General features: G+C 49.0%; 1 protein-coding gene across 1 annotated transcript; it reads right to left on the bottom strand.

Moving 5' to 3' along the window:
* Positions 1–112: 112 nt before the first annotated feature.
* ints2 (integrator complex subunit 2) lies at positions 113–21,244 on the bottom strand. Its single transcript, XM_084474700.1, has 25 exons — positions 20,976–21,244; positions 20,024–20,335; positions 19,305–19,443; positions 18,761–18,863; positions 18,322–18,435; positions 16,137–16,267; positions 15,585–15,755; positions 14,905–15,128; positions 13,833–13,958; positions 13,459–13,530; positions 11,751–11,865; positions 11,109–11,177; positions 10,784–10,918; positions 10,390–10,566; positions 9,308–9,422; positions 8,414–8,518; positions 7,467–7,631; positions 6,881–7,082; positions 5,205–5,330; positions 4,160–4,361; positions 3,532–3,771; positions 2,802–2,909; positions 2,483–2,588; positions 1,923–2,099; positions 113–876 (listed from the first exon to the last, which is right to left on the bottom strand). The coding sequence occupies exons 2-25, from the start codon at positions 20,314–20,316 to the stop codon at positions 695–697; spliced, it is 3,597 nt and encodes a 1,198-aa protein (XP_084330826.1). The 5' UTR covers positions 20,317–20,335; positions 20,976–21,244; the 3' UTR covers positions 113–694.
* Between the last annotated feature and the right edge of the window lie 687 nt (positions 21,245–21,931).

Raw genomic sequence — 21,931 nt, 5'->3', positions numbered from 1 at the left:
AATCGTGCTCCAACTGTCTATATATGTGTCTATATATATATATATAAAGGCCTGGATTTATCAAAGGAATGAAAGCCCAGAATTGATGTTATTCAATATTTTTTGTTTTATTACAAAACAAATACAGTACATGTACAGTATCAAAGCTGTACACATGGAAAGTTCAGATCATCGTACGGCTGTTGTTTTAAAAAAAAACGGACAAAAAGAGTATGACGTTCAGCAAAAGTATGACAAGGGTGGTCAAGAAAACAGACCGTTAAAAAAATACCTGTAATCCAATTTCTACAAACTATTACAAAAGCGCACACACGCAACACACGTCTCGGAAACAACTCGCATTGTATTCTCATTATTTACACGACATGGGCGGCCCAGCGCTGAGTCCCGCTGCAGTCCTCCACCGTGGTGGACCTGAAATGTACATTATGTACACAGAGGACCGAGCGGTCCGAGTTCATTACCAACGGCAGGCCTGAGGATGTCCAACGGGACGTGAAACCCCATGAGAACCAGCATTGAACTCCTATTGGCTGTTGCCACTGGCCCTTTGAGGAGGAGGAGGAGAGAGCGGAGTGAATCTAAATTGGCAGAAGTGCCAGGCTGGGGCTTGGTGGTGGTGGTGGTGGTGGTCGGGGGGGGGGGGGGGGGGGTCCTTTTGACTGACAGCCAGAGTCCCGCGTCCCGCCTGGCGCTACAGTCCCTTGAGGCTGGAGCTGATGATGTCCATGAAGGTGGCCTCCACGCGGTAGCAGAGCTGCACGTCGGGGTCGGCCCGGCCCAGCTCCTCTGCGGTCCTCTGGGGTAAACTCAGCTTGGACGAGCACCCCCCGGGGAGCGACACGTCCTGGGGCTTCTCCTTCAGGTACTGCAGACCTGCGCGTGGGGACGGGGGGGAAGACAGATGGGTGAGCTACAACGTTAACGCCTGGATGACGTCCAGGCCGTTAGTGTCGCTATGACGCCTTCAGAATAAAAGTTCCTTGGCAGGCCATGGTGCTGTTTAATGGCGCCAATGTCAATAATTGATGCCTCGAGGCGTACTAGAATGGATGACTCTAAACACGGTCCTCAAGGTAATGTGCAAAGGCTCACATACTCTTATTTCTTATTACATTTCATTTATGTCTTAACCCAATCTCACGTTCACTCAACAGCCCCTAAAACTGAATTAGAGAACCAGTTCTATACGGCAGCTGGGAACGTTTGCATTTCAATGCAGTGGGGAATCCAGCTTTATCTGGTTTCATAAGCCCATCATCACTGCTTTGTCCTCATTCTTTTTGGCACCTACCAATAGGAGGAGGAGGAGATGTGAGGAGGAGGGGTAAGAGGAGGAGGAAGAGGGTTAAGAGGAGGAGGAGTAAGAGTAGTAGGAGGAGGAGGTGGTATGAGGAGGAGGAGGAGGAGGTGGTATAAGAAGGAGGAGGTATGAGGAGGAGGAGGAGGTGGTATAAGGAGGAGGAGGAGGTGGTATAAGGAGGAGGAGGTATGAGGAGGAGGAGGAGGAGGAGGTGGTATGAGGAGGAGGAGGTATGAGGAGGAGGAGGAGGTGGTATAAGGAGGAGGAGGAGGTGGTATAAGGAGGAGGAGGTATGAGGAGGAGGAGGAGGTGGTATGAGGAGGAGGAGGAGGTGGTATAAGGAGGAGGAGGTATGAGGAGGAGGAGGAGGTGGTATAAGGAGGAGGAGGTATGAGGAGGAAGAGGAGGTGGTATGAGGAGGAGGAGGAGGAGGAGGTGGTATGAGGAGGAGGAGGAGGTGGTATAAGGAGGAGGAGGTATGAGGAGGAGGAGGAGGTGGTATAAGGAGGAGGAGGAGGAGGTAGTATGAGGAGGAGGTGGTATGAGGAGGAGGAGGAGGAGGTATGAGGAGGAGGAGGAGGTAGTATGAGGAGGAGGTGGTATGAGGAGGAGGACTCACGGGCGATGAGGGGGTCTATGTCCCGGGCCTTGGTGGCGACGTCAGAGGCGCAGACCTGGCCCACCTGCACCAGCAGCGCGGCCACGTCGTCGTAGAGCGGGGGGAAGGCCTGGCAGAAGGCCACCAGGCAGGGCAGCGTGGGCATGAAGAAGGAGAACCTCTTGGTGCGGGTCAGCACTGCAGGAGGGACGGGGGAGACAGGTTCACATGACGGCGCCTGCAGGCAGACGCTCACCACAGCGAGCGACACGGGACGCACTAGCCGCTTGTGACCAGCAGGGGTCAGGGAAACGTAGACTAAGATGAAGCCTCGGTTCACAACTAAAGACTGTTCCAGAACGTGCAGTAAGTAGTGCAGTAAGGACGGCACAGTGGTAAATATATTGCTAACAGTTTGAAAAATACAATTTAAAAAAAAAAGAGACCAACAAGCGGTTTGGTCCAAGTCAGGAGCGTTAACGTGCAGGGATCTCACAAGGATTCTTTTTTTTTGCAGAACCCTTCAGTATGAATCTGTAGGAGGTTAAAAGGGAAGAGAAGAGTGGGGGGGGGGGGCAGACCTGTGAGCAGGGTGCCCATGACTCCGATGGCCAGGCGGGCGACACTCAGGGACTTGGGCAGCGCATACTGGGTGCAGAGATAGGACAGCAGCTGGATGGCAAAGATCTAGGGACGGACGGACGGACGGACGGACACACACACACACACACACACACACAGTTAACGTTTACATCTTTCCTTCTTTCACTCATTCACTCATTGTTAAGTGAGGTTATAAAAAACAAAGAAAGGCCCTGGCAAGGAAGCCAATGTCTGCTGCCCAACTCAGAGTCAAAGAGGAAGTGGTGGTGGTGGGGGTGGGGGGGGGGGGGGATTCACCTGCTTCTCCAGCTGGGGCTGTGCCAGCAGCTCTGGGATGAAGTCCAGGCAGATATGGATGGAGGGGATGCCAGCCACGGTGAGGGGCAGCAGAGCTTGAGGGTAACCCTGGAGGGAGACACGCGACACAGCCACAGCCAACAGGGGGAGGAGTTAGCAGACGGGGACGAGATAAGTGGCCGGCTAAGCGCTCCTCTTAGCTGGAGAAAAGGGAACGGGGGGAGCGTCTTGGGGGAGCGTCTTGGGGGAGCGTCTTGGCCGAGGGAGCAGGCGGCACGGAGAGACGGACGCTGTACGGTGAACTGTACTCTTAAATCAAACCGGTGTCAAACAAGGACTTTTGCCAAAACACACTCCCGGTAGTTTTGCCAGAGTGAGTTTATTCATAGTAGTATAAATAAGACTTACTTTGAGTACAATTCTCTCTCTGTCGTCCTCCATTGAGGAAAATAGGTCAATAAAACAGGCCCATGCACATGCTCCTAGACTGGGGCCCTGTCCCAATTCTCCCCCTTCCCCTAGATTTGAGCCCTAAGATTTTTCGCATTCCCGCGAAGGGGTAGGGTGTCCCAATACTTAGGGGAGCAAGGGGGAGGGCCTATTTTCCCTTAAAATCAACCCTTGAACGCTAGCCAGCTCGGGAGCTGACTTGCAGCTAAGGTCACTCAAAGCAGCAAGTGTTCTTGTTAAGGGGAGAGAAACGGGACTGGGCCTTAATCCCGGGTCTGACCTGGAAGTGGACCAGCTTGGCGATGTTGGGGTCAGCGATGAACATCTGATGCAGCGAGCAGCAGATGAGGCACTGCACCTCCCGCAGGTCGCTGAGCAGGCCTCCCTCGGGCTCCGCCTCCTGGGGGCCCCTGCGGCCCCCCGCGCCGCGAAGCGGGCCCTCGGCCGCGCTCCCCAGCTGCAGCTGCTCCTCCTCCGAGGGCATACACACCTCCAGCAGGATCTGCACCGCAGCGCTGTCCTGAGGGCAGCACACACACACACACACAGCCAGGCTTATTAATAGAGCACAGAAAGGCCATTCAGAGTGCTGCTCATAAGCAGCACACACACACACACACACAGTAGGGCCCTTTGATGTCAACGCAATTAATTATAATTACTCATATTATGTTAACTTCTTATGTCAATATTATTTAAATGAATGAATAATACCAGAATGTATAATATGAAACATAATATATAACCCTAAAACGAATACATTTATTTTTATTTGAATAACTAATGTTCATTAATTCCTAAAAAAGGGTTCGGGTTAGGATTCAACCGCAGAGGAAAAGGTTTGCCGAGGGCAGCCTCCCCATTGGCCGGTGAGGGGGGGGGGGGGGGGTTCCCGGGTGGGGGCTCACCTGCGCGGCCAGCAGGGCGTTCTTCAGCTCCTCCCGGGTCACCTCGGGGGTGTCGGGCTGGCCGGCCAGGCCCAGGCTGGACACCGTCTGGTTCTGCCGCTCAAAGTCGGCCGTCTCCTTCAGGTGGCAGTGCAGGAAGGCCTTGGACGCCAGCAGGTAGCCGTTGAGCATGTGCAGGATGATGTCGATCAGAGGGGGGCACCTGACAGGGGGGGGGGGGGGGGGGGCACTACGGTTAACACCCGTCGTCCTTCACCCAGGTGGGAGCGTCCCGTTCATCAACAGAGCAGTCGGAATATTTGATCTAAAAATAAAGCGGGGTAAATCCCCCCCCCCGCCCGTACGGCTGGACTGGAGTCGTTTCCCTGAAGACGGAGGCTGGAGCGTGACGACACGCCTCAGACTCATCACACTGAGGAGCGCCGTGTACAACGCCGAGCGTGATGGATGTTCAGGGAGGCGGACGGAGACGACGCGTGGGTCGAACGCTCAAACAAAACAAACTAATTACACACGCCGCCGCCGCCGTCTGAGAGGCCCGCTGCGAGGGAGTGCGCAGTAATCTCTGCTCTCTGTGAACAGCCGGCCCGGGGCCGCGGGCCGCTGCGTGGGTGAGGTAGACAGCGGGCGAGGAGCGTGGTGGTGGTGCATGGTGGTGGTGGTGGTGGTGCGTGGTGGTGGGGGTGGTGGCGGTGGTGCATGGTGGTGGTGGTGGTGGCGGTGGTGCATGGTGGTGGTGGTGGTGCGTGGTGGTGGTGGTGGTGCGTGGTGGTGGTGGTGGTGGTGGTGCATGGTGGTGGTGGTGGTGCATGGTGGTGGTGGTGGTGGTGCATGGTGGTGCGTGGTGGTGGTGGTGTGTGGTGCGTAGTGGTGGTGGTGGTGGTGTGTGGTGCGTGGTGGTGGTGGTGCGTGGTGGTGGTGGTGGTGGTGCGTGGTGTGTGGTGCGTGGTGGTGGTGGTGGTGGTGCGTGGTGGTGGTGGTGCATGGTGGTGGTGCGTTGTCGTGGTGGTGGTGGTGGTGGTGCGTGGTGGTGGTGGTGGTGTACCTGTAGACGCGGTGATCGCAGCGCAGCACCACCAGGGGGTCCACCATCAGGTCGTTCTGCGTGTAGGTCTGCCGCCGCAGCAGCTTGGCCGGGGGCTGCAGCGCGTTCACAGTCATCACCCACAACCTGACACACACACACGCACAGGCACACACACACAGAGACACACACACACAGAGACACACACACAGAGACACACACGCACAGAGACACACGTGCAGAGAGACACACACACACAATGGGAATTATTAAATGTAAAAAAATACTAATGCACTTTCTTTAACTGCTAGCATGCTGGTTTAATTTGACTCCAACTGTTTCTGAGGTGAGCTAAAATAAAATATATTTCATAGCAAAATGGGTTATGTTTGCCATTAACAACAGGATGGGCACCATGGGTCGGTGCAAACATTTGTTGTAATTTTACCATCCCGACATACATAGTTAGTTATTGATAAGATGAGGTGCTTCACACTTTATAAGACCCAGGTGGGAAATACTGCAGACAAGCTTTTTTAATGTTCAGCAATTTGTCTGCCTATAATAACTATTCAACTCTGAATCCCCCTCTACAATACCCTAAACATGACTACGTTTGGCTAATTATATATATAATGATCCATACTTCAATTAGGCAACCACCCTACAGGATTCCATTAATGAAAAGCTGCCAAATCAGCCTAAAAAATAAGAAAAATAAAGTCCACACGCACACCAACTGCAACGGAAATTGGAATCCGGGCTGCCCCTATCAATCCCTGAAGCTACAATAGGAGCGGAGGCCAGGAGTCAGGGTAGAGGTTGATACTACAATGACTTAGCTCACCTGCATTACAACCACCTCCATTCCACCTTAGCCCTAACCCCTTGCTCCGCACCATCTCCTCTACCCTTTCTCTCTTATGTGGATCGATAGGCTCCCACCTTTGGTAAGCTGTTCCTCCCTGAACCTGTGAGAAAAAGCTCTCTCCCCCCCCCTCTCTCTCCCCCTCTCCCTCTCCTGTAGTAATAGTCATCGACCGCTGATGGAAGGCAACCGGAGCCGCATTTTCAAATCCATTATCCGTCATTTCATAATATCTCCACAAAGGCCTCAAAGGCTTTGTGACAACCGGTCAGAGTGCAGCGCTTAACCTTATATTCACGGATATTCAATAATCAGGCCAACCATCCACCAAAAGGGAAACACCATTCAATACCAGAGTTCCTTCATGTGATGCTTCTCTCTCTTTTTTCCTGTTGGGGCCGAAGGACTCCAAATGAGTGGCAGCGTGATTAATCATCTACAGGGCCGGGACTGAAAATAACCATGATTTATATCTTAGCTCGGCGGTGTGATTTCATCCGCGGATAATGACATTATTTGGTTTAAAGTGTAATCCGAGAGGATAGGACTGGCACTGTTGACGAGAAACTTCAGAGAACTCTTAATCAAACTGAATAATGCGTGCATGGACATCAATGTTCAAGCCGCTCCTGGCTCTGCATGCTTGATCATTCTTTGCCAAAAGCATATATAATACATACAAGTAAACAAAAACGGTGATAACAATTCTGGCTAAATAAACACCCATTAAAACGTTTGAATAATACAGCAATCGAGCTGAATACGTGCAGCACTTTGCAACAGGACAGCTCGTTTCACCGCCCGTGTTCACGGGGCCAGCGGGCGTTACCTGCGGGGCATGACGGTGTTCAGGCCCACCCACAGCTTGTTGAGGGTCTGCAGGACGCGGCGCGGCACGGCCGGCTCCAGCAGCAGGCACATGCTGGTGGTCAGGGCCTCGGCGTAGGGGATCAGGTCCCCCGGGGACAGCAGTGTCAGCTGCTCCAGCATCCGCATCAGCCGGGGGCCGCTGGCCGGGAGCATCTGGAAGGCTGCGGCGGGGGTTCAGAAAAGTGGATTATTGACGCGCGTTCGGCAAGGATTTTTTTGGGCTACTAGACGCAGAAATCTTATGCCACTCTTCTTAGCAGCAAAAAAAACAAACCGGATTTGTGATGAAATGTTAATAAATAACACGAAAAGTTCAAGGTTGTCTTTACTTGCAACACTCAAAATGAAATGCTGTTCAAGCAGCATTTTGCATCAGTCTATTTTAAACGCTAGCTGTCCAGAGATGATTCTACACACACACACACACACACACACACACCACTAACACTGTACACTAGCTGAGCGGTCAACTGTACACAAAGACAACATCACAGAACCAAAGTTGTCCCCAACTCTAAAGTGGCGTGGCTCTGCTGGCGGCCTACCGTCGTGCAGCTGTCCCTGGGTGTATCTGCAGGTGTTGCTGGTGAGCATCAGCCGGCGCAGCAGGGGCAGCGTGCCCGTCACCTCCTCCTCACACACCCAGTCCTCCACCAGACACAGGTGGGGGTAGTTGGTGGCCAGCAGTCGCAGCAGCGCAGAGTGGAGCCCTGTTGGGTGTAGACGCCACGGTGAAGCAGTGTGATACAGTGCGGGGGATTTATGAGGAGGGTTGGCGAGCGTCACGAACAGGGACGATAACCAACGGAGCTCCGTTCTGGGGAGCAGGGTAGTCTAGTATAGTGGTTAGGGTGTTTGACTCTGCGCTGAAAGGTACTGGGTTTGATCCCTAATGTCTACATTAGGGATTAATGTACACATGATTAAAGTGTAGGCATCCTTGATCAAGATGCTTAAGCCAATCCTGCTCCGCAAATAGCTGTAACTATCTTTGAGTCGTTTTTGATGAAATACCAATAGACCCAATAAATACACTGGGGTACAGACCAGCTACACTAGGGGTGTACTGACATTTTTCGGTACGGGTCTAACGGTTCGATGCACGTTTCATTTCAGTGCGTACCAAATTTATTTATTTTTTTATTGATTTTCACACACTCTGTGAGTGTCTTGTCTTGTCCTGATGTTTTGTGTAGAGGACCACAATGGAAATAAGTCCTGGACTTTATTGTGTTTTTATCCTCAAATGTATTTGATGTCTTTTCATGTGTGTAAGGCTTGATATAATTTAATAAATCAAAATCAAATCAAACCCAAAAAAAAAGTTGAATAAAAATACAATAGTAATCCTGCTGTACTGAAAAACATACCGAACCGTGACTTAAAAACCGAGGTACGTACCGAATCATGACTTTTGTGTATGGTTACACCCCTAAGCTACAGCAGGACATTTGGTCCAGAGGTTGGGGGTCTGTGCCGTGTGCTCTCCTACCTCCCAGCTCCTGCTGCAGCTTCTGGGCCTGGGTCACCAGGTACTTGATGGGGATGTGGTCCATGAGGGCCGCCGAGTAGGACTTGGGCTTCTTCTGCATCAAGGCTACAGGAGGGTAGGAGGGTTGGGGGGGGGGGGGGGGGCAGACAGACGGACGGACCAGTGAGAGCCCTGGTGGTGCGGATTGAGGAATGAAGGGGAGCTGACAGACTGCCAACGGTGGAGGTGATTTCTCAACGACGCGGGTTCATTAGCGCCGCTGATGGGCGTCATTACTCCTTCCCTGGGAGGCGGCGCGAGCACTCGGGTAAACACGGCAATTAGCGAAGAGGAAGGGCACAAACACACACTTAGATTTGGCCTAATGAAGGACGAGGGGAGAGGGGGGGGGGGGGGGGGGGGGGCGTGTCGCGGGAGAGAGTGGAACAGCGCTCGCGCTCCGGCTCAGAGTGGCGCTCCTCGGCGGCTTGTAAAAGGACATCGAATGAATCCAACAAAGTACAAAAGTGAACGGCGAACACTCTGCTAACCGACAGCTGTCAGAGTCGGTGAGCTGGCCGTGCCTTTGCTGCGGCATTGTGAGAGGGCAGAGAGGGAGGGGGGAGGGAGAGGGAGGGGGAGGCATGGGGAGGGCGGCCAAGGAGCCAAACAGTCGGCGCCCCAGTGAGTGCCACTTCCTACAGCTTTGCAGAGGACAAAAGCTGTCACCGCCACCCCCTCCCTCCTACTTCTCCCTCCACACAGACTCACACGAACACACACACATAATCCAGCAGGAGGAGGAGGAGGAGGAAGGAGGCAGAAGTGGGCAAGTTGACTTGGACATGAGAAAGGAGAGTTGAAAGAGTGAGTGAGTGAGTGTGTTGGGGGTTGGGGGGGGGTCATGGTGCTCACCCAGTTGCTTGGTGCTTGCCAGAAGGCTCTCCTCGTAGGAGAGGATGTAGTAGAGGATGAGGAGCTGGGGGGTGATGGAGTGACGCTGGCGCTGGCCCCGCCCGCTGTCCCCGTGCTGAGGGAGAGAGAGAAAGAGACACACACACACACACACACACGAGTTGATTAGCTTTTCTGGGCCTTGCAGGGATCATCCGGTCAACAGCAGAGTAAAGAATAACTACATTTATCCACATGATGCTTTTCTGTGCAGTCAAAAGTGGAGGAAAATCGGGTGAAGTAGATGTCAAAATAAAAGGGCCTTTTCAAGTCCAAATGTTCTTAAGCCCCTTTCTCAAAAGGGCTTAAAACGGTAAGTCTGCATTCAAGGCTCTAGATAACTGCGCCGAGGAAAAAACACACCAGATTAAACACTGCAAAGCTTAAGGAACAATTCCCAGGAATGGCTAACCCCGGCATCCTGTTCAAATTGGACGTAATCAGATCACGGGGATTCAATTCAACAGACTCCCTTATATCTTATTAGGAAGTCAATGAACCCTCAGAGGCAGCAGACACCACCTGCCTAATAGAGCGGGCGCTGGGAGGGCTACTGCACACCGTGAATGTTAAGTTAACATCCCTGGATGAGGATCAGTTCCCTGGACCCCATCCAGAGTCACGCTTACCGGGATTGGATAACAAACGTCTGGCCGCCCCCGTTTGTAATCTGAAAAATACAGAGTGTGCTGCTGGCACACGCATATCAGCATACATCCGTTCCTATTGCTTCTATATTGCTGACGGTACCGTACTATTTTCTCATCGGGCAGATGTCTCTATTCAGTGAGGGATGTATAGGGAAAGGGAATGAGGCACATGAACATGAAGGAGCTTTTAGCATTGAGGCATCTCGCTCCTGGACGCCTACAGGTCGGGGGGAGCAGACACTGGGGATTGAATCCAGTGAGCGTGATCTGGAAGTCGATCACCTTAGCCACGACACTATCCTGCCTCCTGGTCTAAACAACACAAACAAATAACAAAGTCCTGTGAACCGTCCCGGACAGCCGGCGCCGTGACGTCCCGCTGTGACGACTCACCCCCGCGGTGCTCTGGAAGACGCAGAGGATCTCCTGCTCCGTGATTGGCTGGTTGGTGGCCTCCGGGTTGGTCTTGGAGGCCGGCGTGAGGATGGAGTTGACGTAGGCGTCGATGAGCGGCAGCAGCTGCGTGTGCAGCGGGGTGGTGGTCTCACACAGCTGGCGGTAGATCCAGTCCTGGCACCCAACACACACACACACACGCGCGCTCAACTCATTTGGCTTAATCCGACTCATTCAGCAGTTTATGATTTGACGATTTAATACACTCCCACGGGATAACAATCCAAGTACTCCGCACTTCAAATTCAAACCATGATCACACGAAGGATGCCCTCTGCCATCATTTGGTATTCCCCACACATCCAGCGATGTGGACGGGGGGGATGCCTACCTTGATGGAGACCTTGTGCTTGGTGAAGGCGCGACTGCGCAGCAGCTGGTAGATGCAGTGGATGGGCAGGAAGCCTTGGATGTTGGAGCTCAGGTTGTTGGTCACCGCCACACGGACCGCGTGAGCAGTCACCACCTGATGTACACACAGAGTGAGTGAGTGAGTGAATGAGTGAGTGAGAGAGTAAGTGAGTGACGGAGAAGAGAGCGGGGATAACCAGACCAACTACGGTGCTACGGTGAAATGACAGATGTTATTTACAAAGAGGTTGAACTCATTTACCGCTGAACCACCAATCTGGTAAATTGGGTAATTGCTTGCGCACCTGTTCTGTGAATATTTCCTGAGTGAAGATGGTCTTCATCTTGCTGAGAGAGCTGGGCTTGATGACGATCTAGGAGGAAAAAAAAAACAAGAACAGGAGAACAAAGACAACAAGGCTTTAGAGATCATCCACAGAGCGGGCCTCCCGGTAGAAGCCCACCGGCGCTCCACACCGCTGGCGTTTCCAGCCTCGCCGTCATATCCACAATTCAGAAAAAAAAAACTAATTCTAGGCGGCAGGCACAGCGCTGGATTGATGAACTGCCCCGAGGGGGGGAGCAGCGGCAGACCAGAGGGGGGGGTTCTGGCCCCGGAATCCAATTACATTCCACATTTTGGAGGAGAGGAAACACACAGAGGCAGGGGCAAAACTACTTAGCCCAGGCGCGCAGCAAAACAACGCCGCACTTAATAACTAATAAAACCCGCAGAATGAGCACGGGGTCTGCAGCGGGGCCGGGGGTGATAAGACGCTGCACGCGCGCGCCGGGTGCACGTGTCTTCGGGGTGCAGTGCACATGTTCTGCACTACAGCTTGCTGCAGTGGAGGAAGAGGAGGAGGAAGGAAGGGGGAGGAGGAGGAGGAGGAGGAAGGGAGACACTGACCGGGCCAAGCAGACTCGAGTATTGATTACTGCCATACCTTCATCCCCAACGTGGAGCACACCAGCTCGATGATGGAGCTCAGCTGGTTGCTATGGAAGTACATGGCAACGAGCAAGAGCATCTCTCCGAACGAGGCAGAGACGCCCGCGGCGCTGGGGGGGGGGGGAAGAGAGAGAGAGGTCAAGGAGGAGGATGAGGACACACGTGCAATAAAGAGCACACGCTAGGGGTGTAACGATACTCATTTCGGTACGTACCGAAAAAAAAAAAAAAAAAAAATTGTTTTCTTTTTTGTTTTTGGAATAAAGTTTTTATTAATTATCACACACTGTGAGTGTCTTGTCTTGTCCTGATGTTTTGTGTTGAGGACCACAATGGAAATAAGTCCTGGACTTTATTGTGTTTTTATCCTCAATTGTATTTGATGTCTTTCCATTTGTGTAAGGCATTTGTTTGATACAATTGAATAAATCAAATAAAAAATTGTTTAATAAAAGTAAAAGAATAAAAACCGAAAAGTAAAAGTACCGAAAAAACATACCGAACTGTGACTTAAAAACCGAGGTACGTACCGAATCGTGACTTTTGTGTATCGTTACACCCCTAGCACGCTCAATAAAACAAAATAAATGAGATTAAAGAAGACCCTCTAATCCTACGTACAAGAGAGGCTGCCACTTATCCAAAGTCATTAGGTCGCGAGTGGTGGGCACTTCGCACCCACCTGCACGCTGTTTAATCTCCCCGATCCGCCAGCCCGCCCTTTTAGCGATGATTACCAACTGTTTGTTTGTTCGTGCCCTAGCGGAGGACAGATTTACCATCGCCAGGAAACACATTTTTTCCCTTAGGCCATGACACACAATTGGACATATGTCCCTGTACATCCGTGCCTGCGCACACACAGGCACACGCACAGACACAAACACACGCTCACAGTGGGATATATAGCGCCAAAAACTCATTTACAGATGAAGAAATGTAAGTGTGCTGCATTTCAATGGAAATTCGGCATCAGCCGTCATACCGTTTGGGTTGAATGTCAGCGACCCCAGCGTTAGAGAGTATTCAAACAAACACGAGCCACCTGACCTCCCCCCCCGCGCCACCCCGCTCAGTCTGGTTTAATGAGGCCCTTTCAATTAAGTCATTCATCTCGCAAGCCTTTTCAAAAACGCTCACAATAAAGGCGAACACAGGGAAGGTCGGCACAGAGAACAACAACGTTCATGTTGAGGGGAGGACTGTTTGTCATGTTTGACAGCAAAAAGATTGGAGCCAAACAGGTGCTTTGCTGGGCGTACATAGTGAGCAAAACAAAATTCTACATTAGACTTGTTGTATTATGCGATGTTATGAATATAAAAAAATATATATATATTTTAGTCATCACATTTAAATAATTATGGCATATTGCATATAAATCATGTATGATATAATGTCTGAACAAGAGTTAAAGCACAGACACCAATTACATTATAGATGTCTAGCCAACACGGCAAAAACAACTCCTATTTAAGAGACTGGTTAGCATGCAACTGTTGGCAGGGGTTGTGGCAAAGCATACATATCCTCACTTTGCATCACGCTGAGCTGGTCTTCACTAGTTTGTTTTATTATACATGGCTGCTTAACCACATCCTATGATGTATGATCAGCAGTGAGTCCAAGTCATCTGTATGGGACTTCCTCATTTATATATCAAAGAAAATCACACCGGAAGGGTTGGAGTTTTGATCCCGTACCTCTCAAAGTATTCCTCCTCTTTGATCATCCAGCTGAGCCACATCACCATCAGCTGCTCCTGCTCTGGGGTGCTAAAACACACACACACACACACACACACACACACACACACACACACACACACACACACACACACACACACACACACACACACACACACACACACACACACACACACACACACACACACACAGTTTCACACTCTGTGTAGCACAGGAAGGTGTTGGAAGCCAAAGTGTGCAGCCAGCTTGGCAGGAATCCCACATTGGCCGGATGTCAAGGCACCAGACCATGGGACTTGATGCGAGTCTACTAAACTCAAAATAACAGAGCGGCGGTGGTGGTGGTGGAGGTGATGGGGAGGGCAGCGTACCTGACCAGCATGGGGAAGGCCAGCAGCTTGCAGAAGGAGAGGGAGACGAAGCGCACGCCAGCAGGGGTCGCTGGGGGCCGGCTGGTCATCAGCTGGAGGAGCTGCTCAGCCTCCTCGTCGGTGGGCCTGGGAGGAGGAGGAGCGAGCGCACACACACACACACACACACACACACACACACACACACACACACACACACACACACACACACACACACAAAGGCACAGGCCCACACACAGACAGAACACACACAGAGTTCAGTGGCTCCTCATCTATCAATTTCCAGCCAGCGACTGGGTTGTGATTGCCCACCCCTGGTCTTCCTGCAGGCATAGAGTCACAACATGTTATTCTAAAAGACAGCTGCTCCTTAAAAAATAAAAGCTCAAGGAGTCTTCCAAACTGTTGCTTGGGTTGGTTCCATCAAGCTAATTCAAATTGTTCCTGACACACACACACACACAAGGACAAAACTATAGTTCTGCATTTGTGTATCCGCAAACGACTCAAAACCCACCTGTTCAGAGTTCACCTAGACTCTACATAGCCATTCAGTCCCTTATTTGTCTGTTGCACTATTGTTTGTTGTACGTCCTGGCACTTAATGAACGCACTTAATGCAGGTTGTATTCATTCACTGTACTTAATTGTGTTGTGCATGCATGTTGTGTAGCATGTACTTAATTGTGTAGCATCTGCAGTAGCTAGCGATCACTGCTGTATACGGGGAATGGGGTTAGCCTGGCGATTTTTAGTACTTGCACTTGGTTCTGTATTGCACTTATTGTAAGTCGCTTTGGATAAAAGCGTCTGCTAAATGCCCTAAATGTAAATGTAAATGTGTATATTTGACCGACACACATTTCGATCCCTTTAGTCAGTATATATTTGTACCTAAAGAAACCATTTTCATACCCGTATATATTTTACAAACTTTAGTACCGGCATACATTTGGTACATTTCAAGTGTATGAGCAGGATAACACTTGGCCACACTGCTACCCTCCCACAGTAGGACGGGTTGGGTTCTCGTTAACAGACGGGCGGGCGGTGATTCGGGTGGGGGGTGTACCTGAGGCCGGCGATGCCCATGAGGGCGCAGTAGAGGCGGAGCAGGGCGCTGGCCTTCACCACGTGCTCCTCCCGCAGGCCAGAGTACCCGGGGCCGGGCTCCTCGTCCATGCTGCCGCCCTCGTCCGGCTGCCGGGCGCTGCGCGAGCGCGGCAGGATGGCCACCAGCTCCAGCAGCAGCTGCCTGCGCATTTGCCACAGCACGGAGCTGCTCTCCCGCTTCCGCTGCAGAGACACGCCCGCAAAACACAACGGGGGGGGGCGATAACGGCAGGACAGGAAAGATAAACGTTGATTTAAGCCTCAAAAAGACGTGCTGCTTGATGAGAGGTACGATTTTGTTTCAAATGAAGGGACACATTTTAATGCCCTCTGTTTTTCTAGCAGGCTGGAACCGAGGGGGCGTGGGCGCACGCGCACACACACGCACACGCGGCAGGGATGTGGCAACAACAGCCTATTTATTGGTCAGTTATTGCAGGTTGGTTGCCCATTGCCCTCGGAGGAGGAGGGCGGTTACAGCAGATCTGCGTCTGATTCTTCACCAGCTTGTTATGTTCTCCTGTTTGTTTAGCGCTACACTGTGATGCTGCATGCAACAGCGCAGCCTCCCTTTGGGGATGAATACAGCGCCGTCTTATCTTTAAACACAGCGTGCGGAGGACGGGGGGGGGGCCGTACCTGCTGCCCGTTGCGGATGAACATGCTGAACCAGGTGCGCACTTTGCTGTGGGTGCCCAGCAGCAGGCCGCTGATGTAGGCCACCAGGGGGCTGACCGCCTCGTCCGCCGTGTCCAGCTTGTAGTCCAGGGTGAGAGCCACTCCCAGGCCCGGGAGGTGGCACTCCTCCACCTGGAGGACACACACACACACACACACACACAGGACTCAGTGAGCTGGACACACACACACACACGATATTTGCGTTTTTTTACGTGCACTGATATTTTTTCCTTTCCCGGCATGAATTACAGACAGTTCAATAAATGTTCCTTTTTTTAATTGAGACTTACAACACACACACACACACACACACACACACACACGCACACACACACACGCACACACACACACGCGCACACACACACACACACACACACACACACACACACACACACACACACACACACACACACACACACACACACAGAGCGTATTGCCTATGTGGCCTGCGCCCTAGCAGGGTGAGCTCTTTTAATGAGTGATTTCATGGGAAGTACACTGCAGACTGACCACCATGGCTCTGATGTTGAGGGCCTCCGAGGGGTTCATCTGACACAGCTGTCTCAAGGCCTCAGTCCGCCGCCGACCCCCCTGGCTCTCCTCGTCCTGGAGCTCGCCGTTCTTGATCAGGCCTCGGCACACTGGAGGGGGACACACACACACACAGAGAGGCATCCTCTTTAACCGCGGTCCCACACAGCCTACCCTACCACTACAAGCACAGGCAAAACCACGACGGGTTGGAAACTTGACTGTATAGATAGGACTTCTGGTTTTAAAGATTTCCATGTATTTATGGTGCGACGCGATTATAGTTATTTTCCAAGCCCTGGAAGTATACACTGCCATGTGAAATAATGGAAATACTGTTACCCTGTTGACAAAGTCTGCTTTTCAAATGGTCGAGGAGACCTGATTCAATCTTGCACAACTTCATCTTTAAGATCATGAATTTAGATCATTTTGCGTAGAGTTCTGCAATGTATTAGACATATTTAGTTGCATCGGGTTTAGAGCTACGGAAACTCAGTAGCACGCTACATCACATGATTTTAGATTAGTTCCACATTTAGCCTTTTTTCATTTTATCATGTGATGTGTGCCTATAGGATCAAGCATTTGTATGCACTTTGCATTAAGGGCCATAGGGCCTCAAAGCCTTCAATGCCATGGCATAATGTAGAAAGAACGATGGCTCAATTAACTGGCCTCTAAATATACAACAGTGCCAAGAAGACAGCCTTGCCCAGAGCATGACTTATTCTGCCTGTAGTTCTCTGCAGTACAGATTAAAGACGTATAAGATTGTATTTTCATATAAGGTACTTCTTGATAATATGCAACATGATAACTGGTAGAGTGCATGACATCGTTATACGTCAAGCTAAACAAATAATGCATCACCTTGTTACAGAAAAAGATGAACGCATCTGAACTAAAAAAGAACTGGCCTCTTCCAGAAACAGAGTTAATATATTTCACTGATCTCTTGGCTGCGATGCAACGCACAAAATAATAAGCTGCTGAATACTGAGTGGTGACCCTCAGTGAGATAATAATGCATCACTAAATCAACACAATCCATTTCTTGTTAATGTGTCTGCCAAAACAGACAGAACTGCTCTTGTGGGCCTAAACTAAACAATAATTATACCTCATCAATCTAATAATAAATCTGTAGCATTGACTAGGATAACGGCATGGCTTTGCATTACAAAATAACAAGAGTAAGAAGTAGTGAACACATTGAGTGTTCACATTGAGAGTAAAGAGAACCTAAAGGCCCATAAAGCCTGGGTAATGGGGTTTTTCATTGGCACTTTTGGCCGTTCCGTTTCGTCCAGTAACGCACTGATTTGCGTTTCCACTACCAGTTTAAACACACCAAACTGTGCCAGTGTTGTGCAAGAACTAGGTCATTGAACAAGTTGATTTTTCTATGAACTTTGAACTGAACTTAACATTTTTAACTAAAGAACTTGAAATTGAACTTGAACTAGTTCAGATTTTGTGACATTCTGAATTGATGCTTAGGTCCAGATTACATGTTTATTAAATAGTTACTGCCTTAGTTGTAGATAGATGAAAAAGGTGTGCAAATAATATCCACAACAATTTTAGATGGTAGTGATGGGCAGCTGGGACAACTTTCTTTAAAGGATGACATATTATACCAGCAGGTGTGAGTGTGATAAGCAGTTACAAGCCGTTTTGAAAATCTGCCTCTTCTGACATCACAAGTGGGCGTGTCCACCTAGATGTATGACTGATAGATGAGCAACGTTTGCTACAGTCCACTGGGTAGGCTGGTAGACTGATCTATCCAGCATACATCTAGGTGGACACGCCCACTTGTGATGTCAGAAGCGGCACATAAATGGGGAATAAAAGTGTGTATGGTTGTGTCATCGATTCAAGACAAGTGCATCATCAGTTAAAGACACAAGCGGGCCGGTTGAGATGTAAATTTAAATGCCATGCGCACTGCCGCGCTGAGTCAAACCGTGCCGAGCCGGGCCAGTATAGTATAATGGAAATACGCCATACGAGTGCAACATGGCCATTTTGGATCCTTCTGCTGAGGTGAACTGCCATGATGGATCTGGATGCTGCACCAGCATATAATGTGCTTCTGGTATCCCCTAGCCCTGAGTGGGTCATGCCGGCCGGCTTGTTCCCGGAGATGCGGGCATACCTTCATTGAAGCTGTCGGGGACATTGGCCACCAGCAGACAGAGAAACCAGTCGCCATTACGGACGTGAAGAAGAGCCTCCGCCACGTCCACGATTGGTAGCAGGGAGGGCAGTTCTGGGGAGATCAGTGCGGCGACTATTTATATTGGGTCCTAAATCAACATGAAATGACCCAAGAATGAACCCTGTTGTTTCAGATATTAAAAACACATTCGTGATTCGGAACAATGTCAATGCGAATCACAGTAGAGGGACTTTATATAACTAGGTGTTCCTTACAATACTAAAAATAATCATTTTGTCACAAATAAGTCATGCTTTGCAGTATAATAACAGACGATTTATATTACTGTTCAAAATAAAGATATTTATCTTAAATCTTACCCACATCCCTACCGTGCACCAGAAGGACAAAGTGAACTCTAGTATACACTGCATACCTGCTTGGAGGATACAGAGCACATCTGCCACCTCTTCCAAGTAGACGGGGCTTTCAAACAGTTCAGACGACTTCAGGAAAAACTCTCCGTTTGAGTCCACCACCTGCACAACAACAGAGCAAATAAATCAACATATAAAATGGAGAAAGAAATTCACCTTAGTTCTGAAACTAATAATGTTTGAGACCTCATAACCTTTTCCCGGTCATAGACAGGGCTCCAACCATAGACCACTCTGCTTGCATATGTGACCAAAAACAGAATATAAAAAATAAATATTTATTCTTTATTTCTTTATATTATTATAAATATTAAAGAGATCATTGCTGCTCGATATGTTGATAGTTTAAGTGCTACAAATATATATTTTGTTTTGTTCCTAAATGTCTTCTTGGGCCCATACCTTTTAATGTGGGCCAGCCCACTAACATTTTACACACATATGAACGCAGACAAAAGTAACTGGGAACCGAATGATTCACAGTTTTTAGTGTGACCTTGTTTTCATTCATTTAATTCCATTGAACATTAGATCAAGTTCTACCTTGTTCATGATGGCCAGCAATTCGCTGAGAGCCAGGCGCAGTCTTCTGAGTGGGTCACTGTGTTCAAACTCCAAGGTGAGGCCGTGCTGAAGCTGGGACACCAGGATGCTCTCTGCATTTGAGCCACCAGCCTTGTGTCTTTTGGAAGAAAACATTTATATTTACATGATTTAGCAGACGCTTTTATCCAAAGCGACTTACAGAAGAAACAATACATCACTGTCGGTACAGTAAAGAAGTTCATAGAAACAAGAGCAAAGAATAAAAAACAGGAGGCAAATAATAATGCAGAAAGAATGAAAAATGATGAATGCAAAGATAATGCAAAATGTAATATTCAGGTTTACTCACTGGGGGTTACAAGAGAGTAATAGATACCCAGTATAACAACCGTTAATGAAGAGTTACCGAAAATTATATTTATTATTATTCATTTACTATTTAGCAGGGACTTTTTTCTGAACAGATTTTGTCTTCATAACACAAACAAAGCCACTTGGCAGGGCTCCAAAGGACCTTCTCACAATGACCAAAAGGTGAAAAGGAGACCTCTTAAAACATCTCATGCTGCATAAACTAAATGTCCTGTAGCCAAAAACAATTTCTAGCACAGACCTCCTGACCTCTGGCAAACAGAGGGAGGAGAGATGGGTCTGAGCCTGTATGCTATGTTTGAGCCTTAAGGCAGTGAGAGTGGTCATTCTTATGGTAAGTTCACCTGAGCTGCTGTTCCTTCCTTGCATCCTGCTCCAGGGCGTGGAAGTCCACAGACAACAGTGCAACGATGGAGTTGACAGCCTCTACACCGGAGAGCAGGCGGAGGATGAGCTTCTTATCCTGGGCCCAGGTCTGGCTCTGGTCGGCCGGAGCACATAGAGCCATTCGAACCAGGCAGGGCAACAGTAGCCTGAGTTCTGGGTCACTCAGAGCAGCCAAGCGCACCACATCCACCTTCTGCATGGCTTCGAAGGCATATGGGCTGACAAACTGCAGCCCCGTGCTGTCCGACATCTCTGTAGGAGTTGAAAGCCTTGAGGGAAGCATTAACACAACATGATGTGGTCATTGGGGGACGTGATGCTTTTCTTGGGAGTATTTACTGAATGAAACTTAACTGGATTATAACTATGATTGCAACACGTTAGGATTTTAGTACACAACTCTGATCATTTATTGTATAAACACTAACCCTGCGACAGTGGTGTTTAACTACATAATATTTAATTTCATACAACAAGAACCTCGAAATAAATGAATAGTGTAAGCATCCACCACTGTTCTGTGTAGCGTAGCACTACTGCAGCCCAATATTAACAGATAGCCAGCACTAAGGTCTAAATAAAGGCAAAAAGTTAAGATTATCTGTAATGATTTCACTGAAATGCAAGTTATCTTAACCCAAATCAGCTATAGCAAACCTTAGTTCTAAAACTAACTTGAGTTTACCGGTACCTGGCGATAGCTTGACAGCATTAGCTCTAACTAGCATACACTTCGCTCCTTATTGACATGCATTATCATTCGAAGCTAACGTTAGCGATATGCTAACGTTAGCAACCACAGGCTAGCGCTAACAATAATGGCTTGTCAAAGCGCTAGGGTCGTCAACAACTTTCATTTTTCATTGAGCTCTGCATAACCGGACAGTAAAATGTAAAGTGTTATCTTACCGAGGTTATGAAGGTGTGCTATAACCGTACAGCTTTTAAAATGAATAGGAGGCCTTTAGACCTCGGGTTCGGGTTGAGCACTGACACCCTGCCGGTGCGCCTCAAGTCCTGCACATCCACTGACACTGAAGCCGTGGTAATTCCATGCAGAGAAAGAAAATTAAAAATCTCATTCGTGAAACGGTCCTTAGTATTTTTGCAATGTCTGAATCCCGATCTTGCGTGTTACCTAATGCAAGTTTATGTATTTAATATTGCATGGAATTCAGATAAACGTGTATTTCTCCCCAACGTGTTACGCCAGGGCAGTGAGAGATGTGAATGACCAGAGACGTAGCCAGGATGCATGGTAGTGGATTATGGGCCACAAATGATTGCAATAATGATACCATATAGAGACAGTGAATTATAATTCTATCAATATGGTTAACAGTGCCAGACATTATAAGAACGGCACAAATGCTATTTTACATTTGACAAAATCTTAATTTAACCCAATAAAATATATAAAATATAAAGAGAATATTGTGCAAATTTTATTTAATTATTATCTTGCATGTAATAATAGTTATCTTATCCTTTAGTTTTGACATAATAGCCTACCTTGCCTGGGAACCTTTACCAAGCTTTAACATAGGCCAGTGAAGCGCGCCTCTTTGTATTTCATGCATAGTCCACACTCCCTTCATAAAGGCAAGAATATTTCACTGGACGCAAACACTTGTGTTAATGTTAGGGTTTATTACATTTAAAATGTGTGTGTCTTCTGCACCCAAATACCTCCTTCATTTTCATGATCAAAATCAGGGCTGTTTTACAAAAAGTTTGGAGTGAGATGAGATTACTCTTTGTTTACTTTAAAGCTTTGTCTCTAGACAGATGAGTATCCCAAAACATGGTGTTTCCATGGAGCTGTCTCTTAAATGACTCGGGCACGATGTTAATCTCCGACTCCG

Source organism: Micromesistius poutassou (assembly GCF_964030765.1).
Source record: "Micromesistius poutassou genome assembly, chromosome: 10".
Lineage (NCBI taxonomy): Eukaryota > Metazoa > Chordata > Actinopteri > Gadiformes > Gadidae > Micromesistius > Micromesistius poutassou.
The sequence above is the reverse complement of the archived record's forward strand: the minus strand, read 5'-3'. Positions and strand labels throughout refer to the sequence as shown.

Coding starts and splice junctions, on each gene's coding strand:
- ints2 (XM_084474700.1), bottom strand. CDS start 20,316: ATGTCGGACAGCACGGGGCTGCAGTTTGTCAGCCCATATGCCTTCGAA. Junction 19,444..20,023: donor AGGAAGGAACAGCAGCTCAG/GTGAACTTACCA, acceptor TTCTTCCAAAAG/ACACAAGGCTGGTGGCTCAA. Junction 2,910..3,531: donor CCAAGCTGGTCCACTTCCAG/GTCAGACCCGGG, acceptor GTCTCCCTCCAG/GGTTACCCTCAAGCTCTGCT.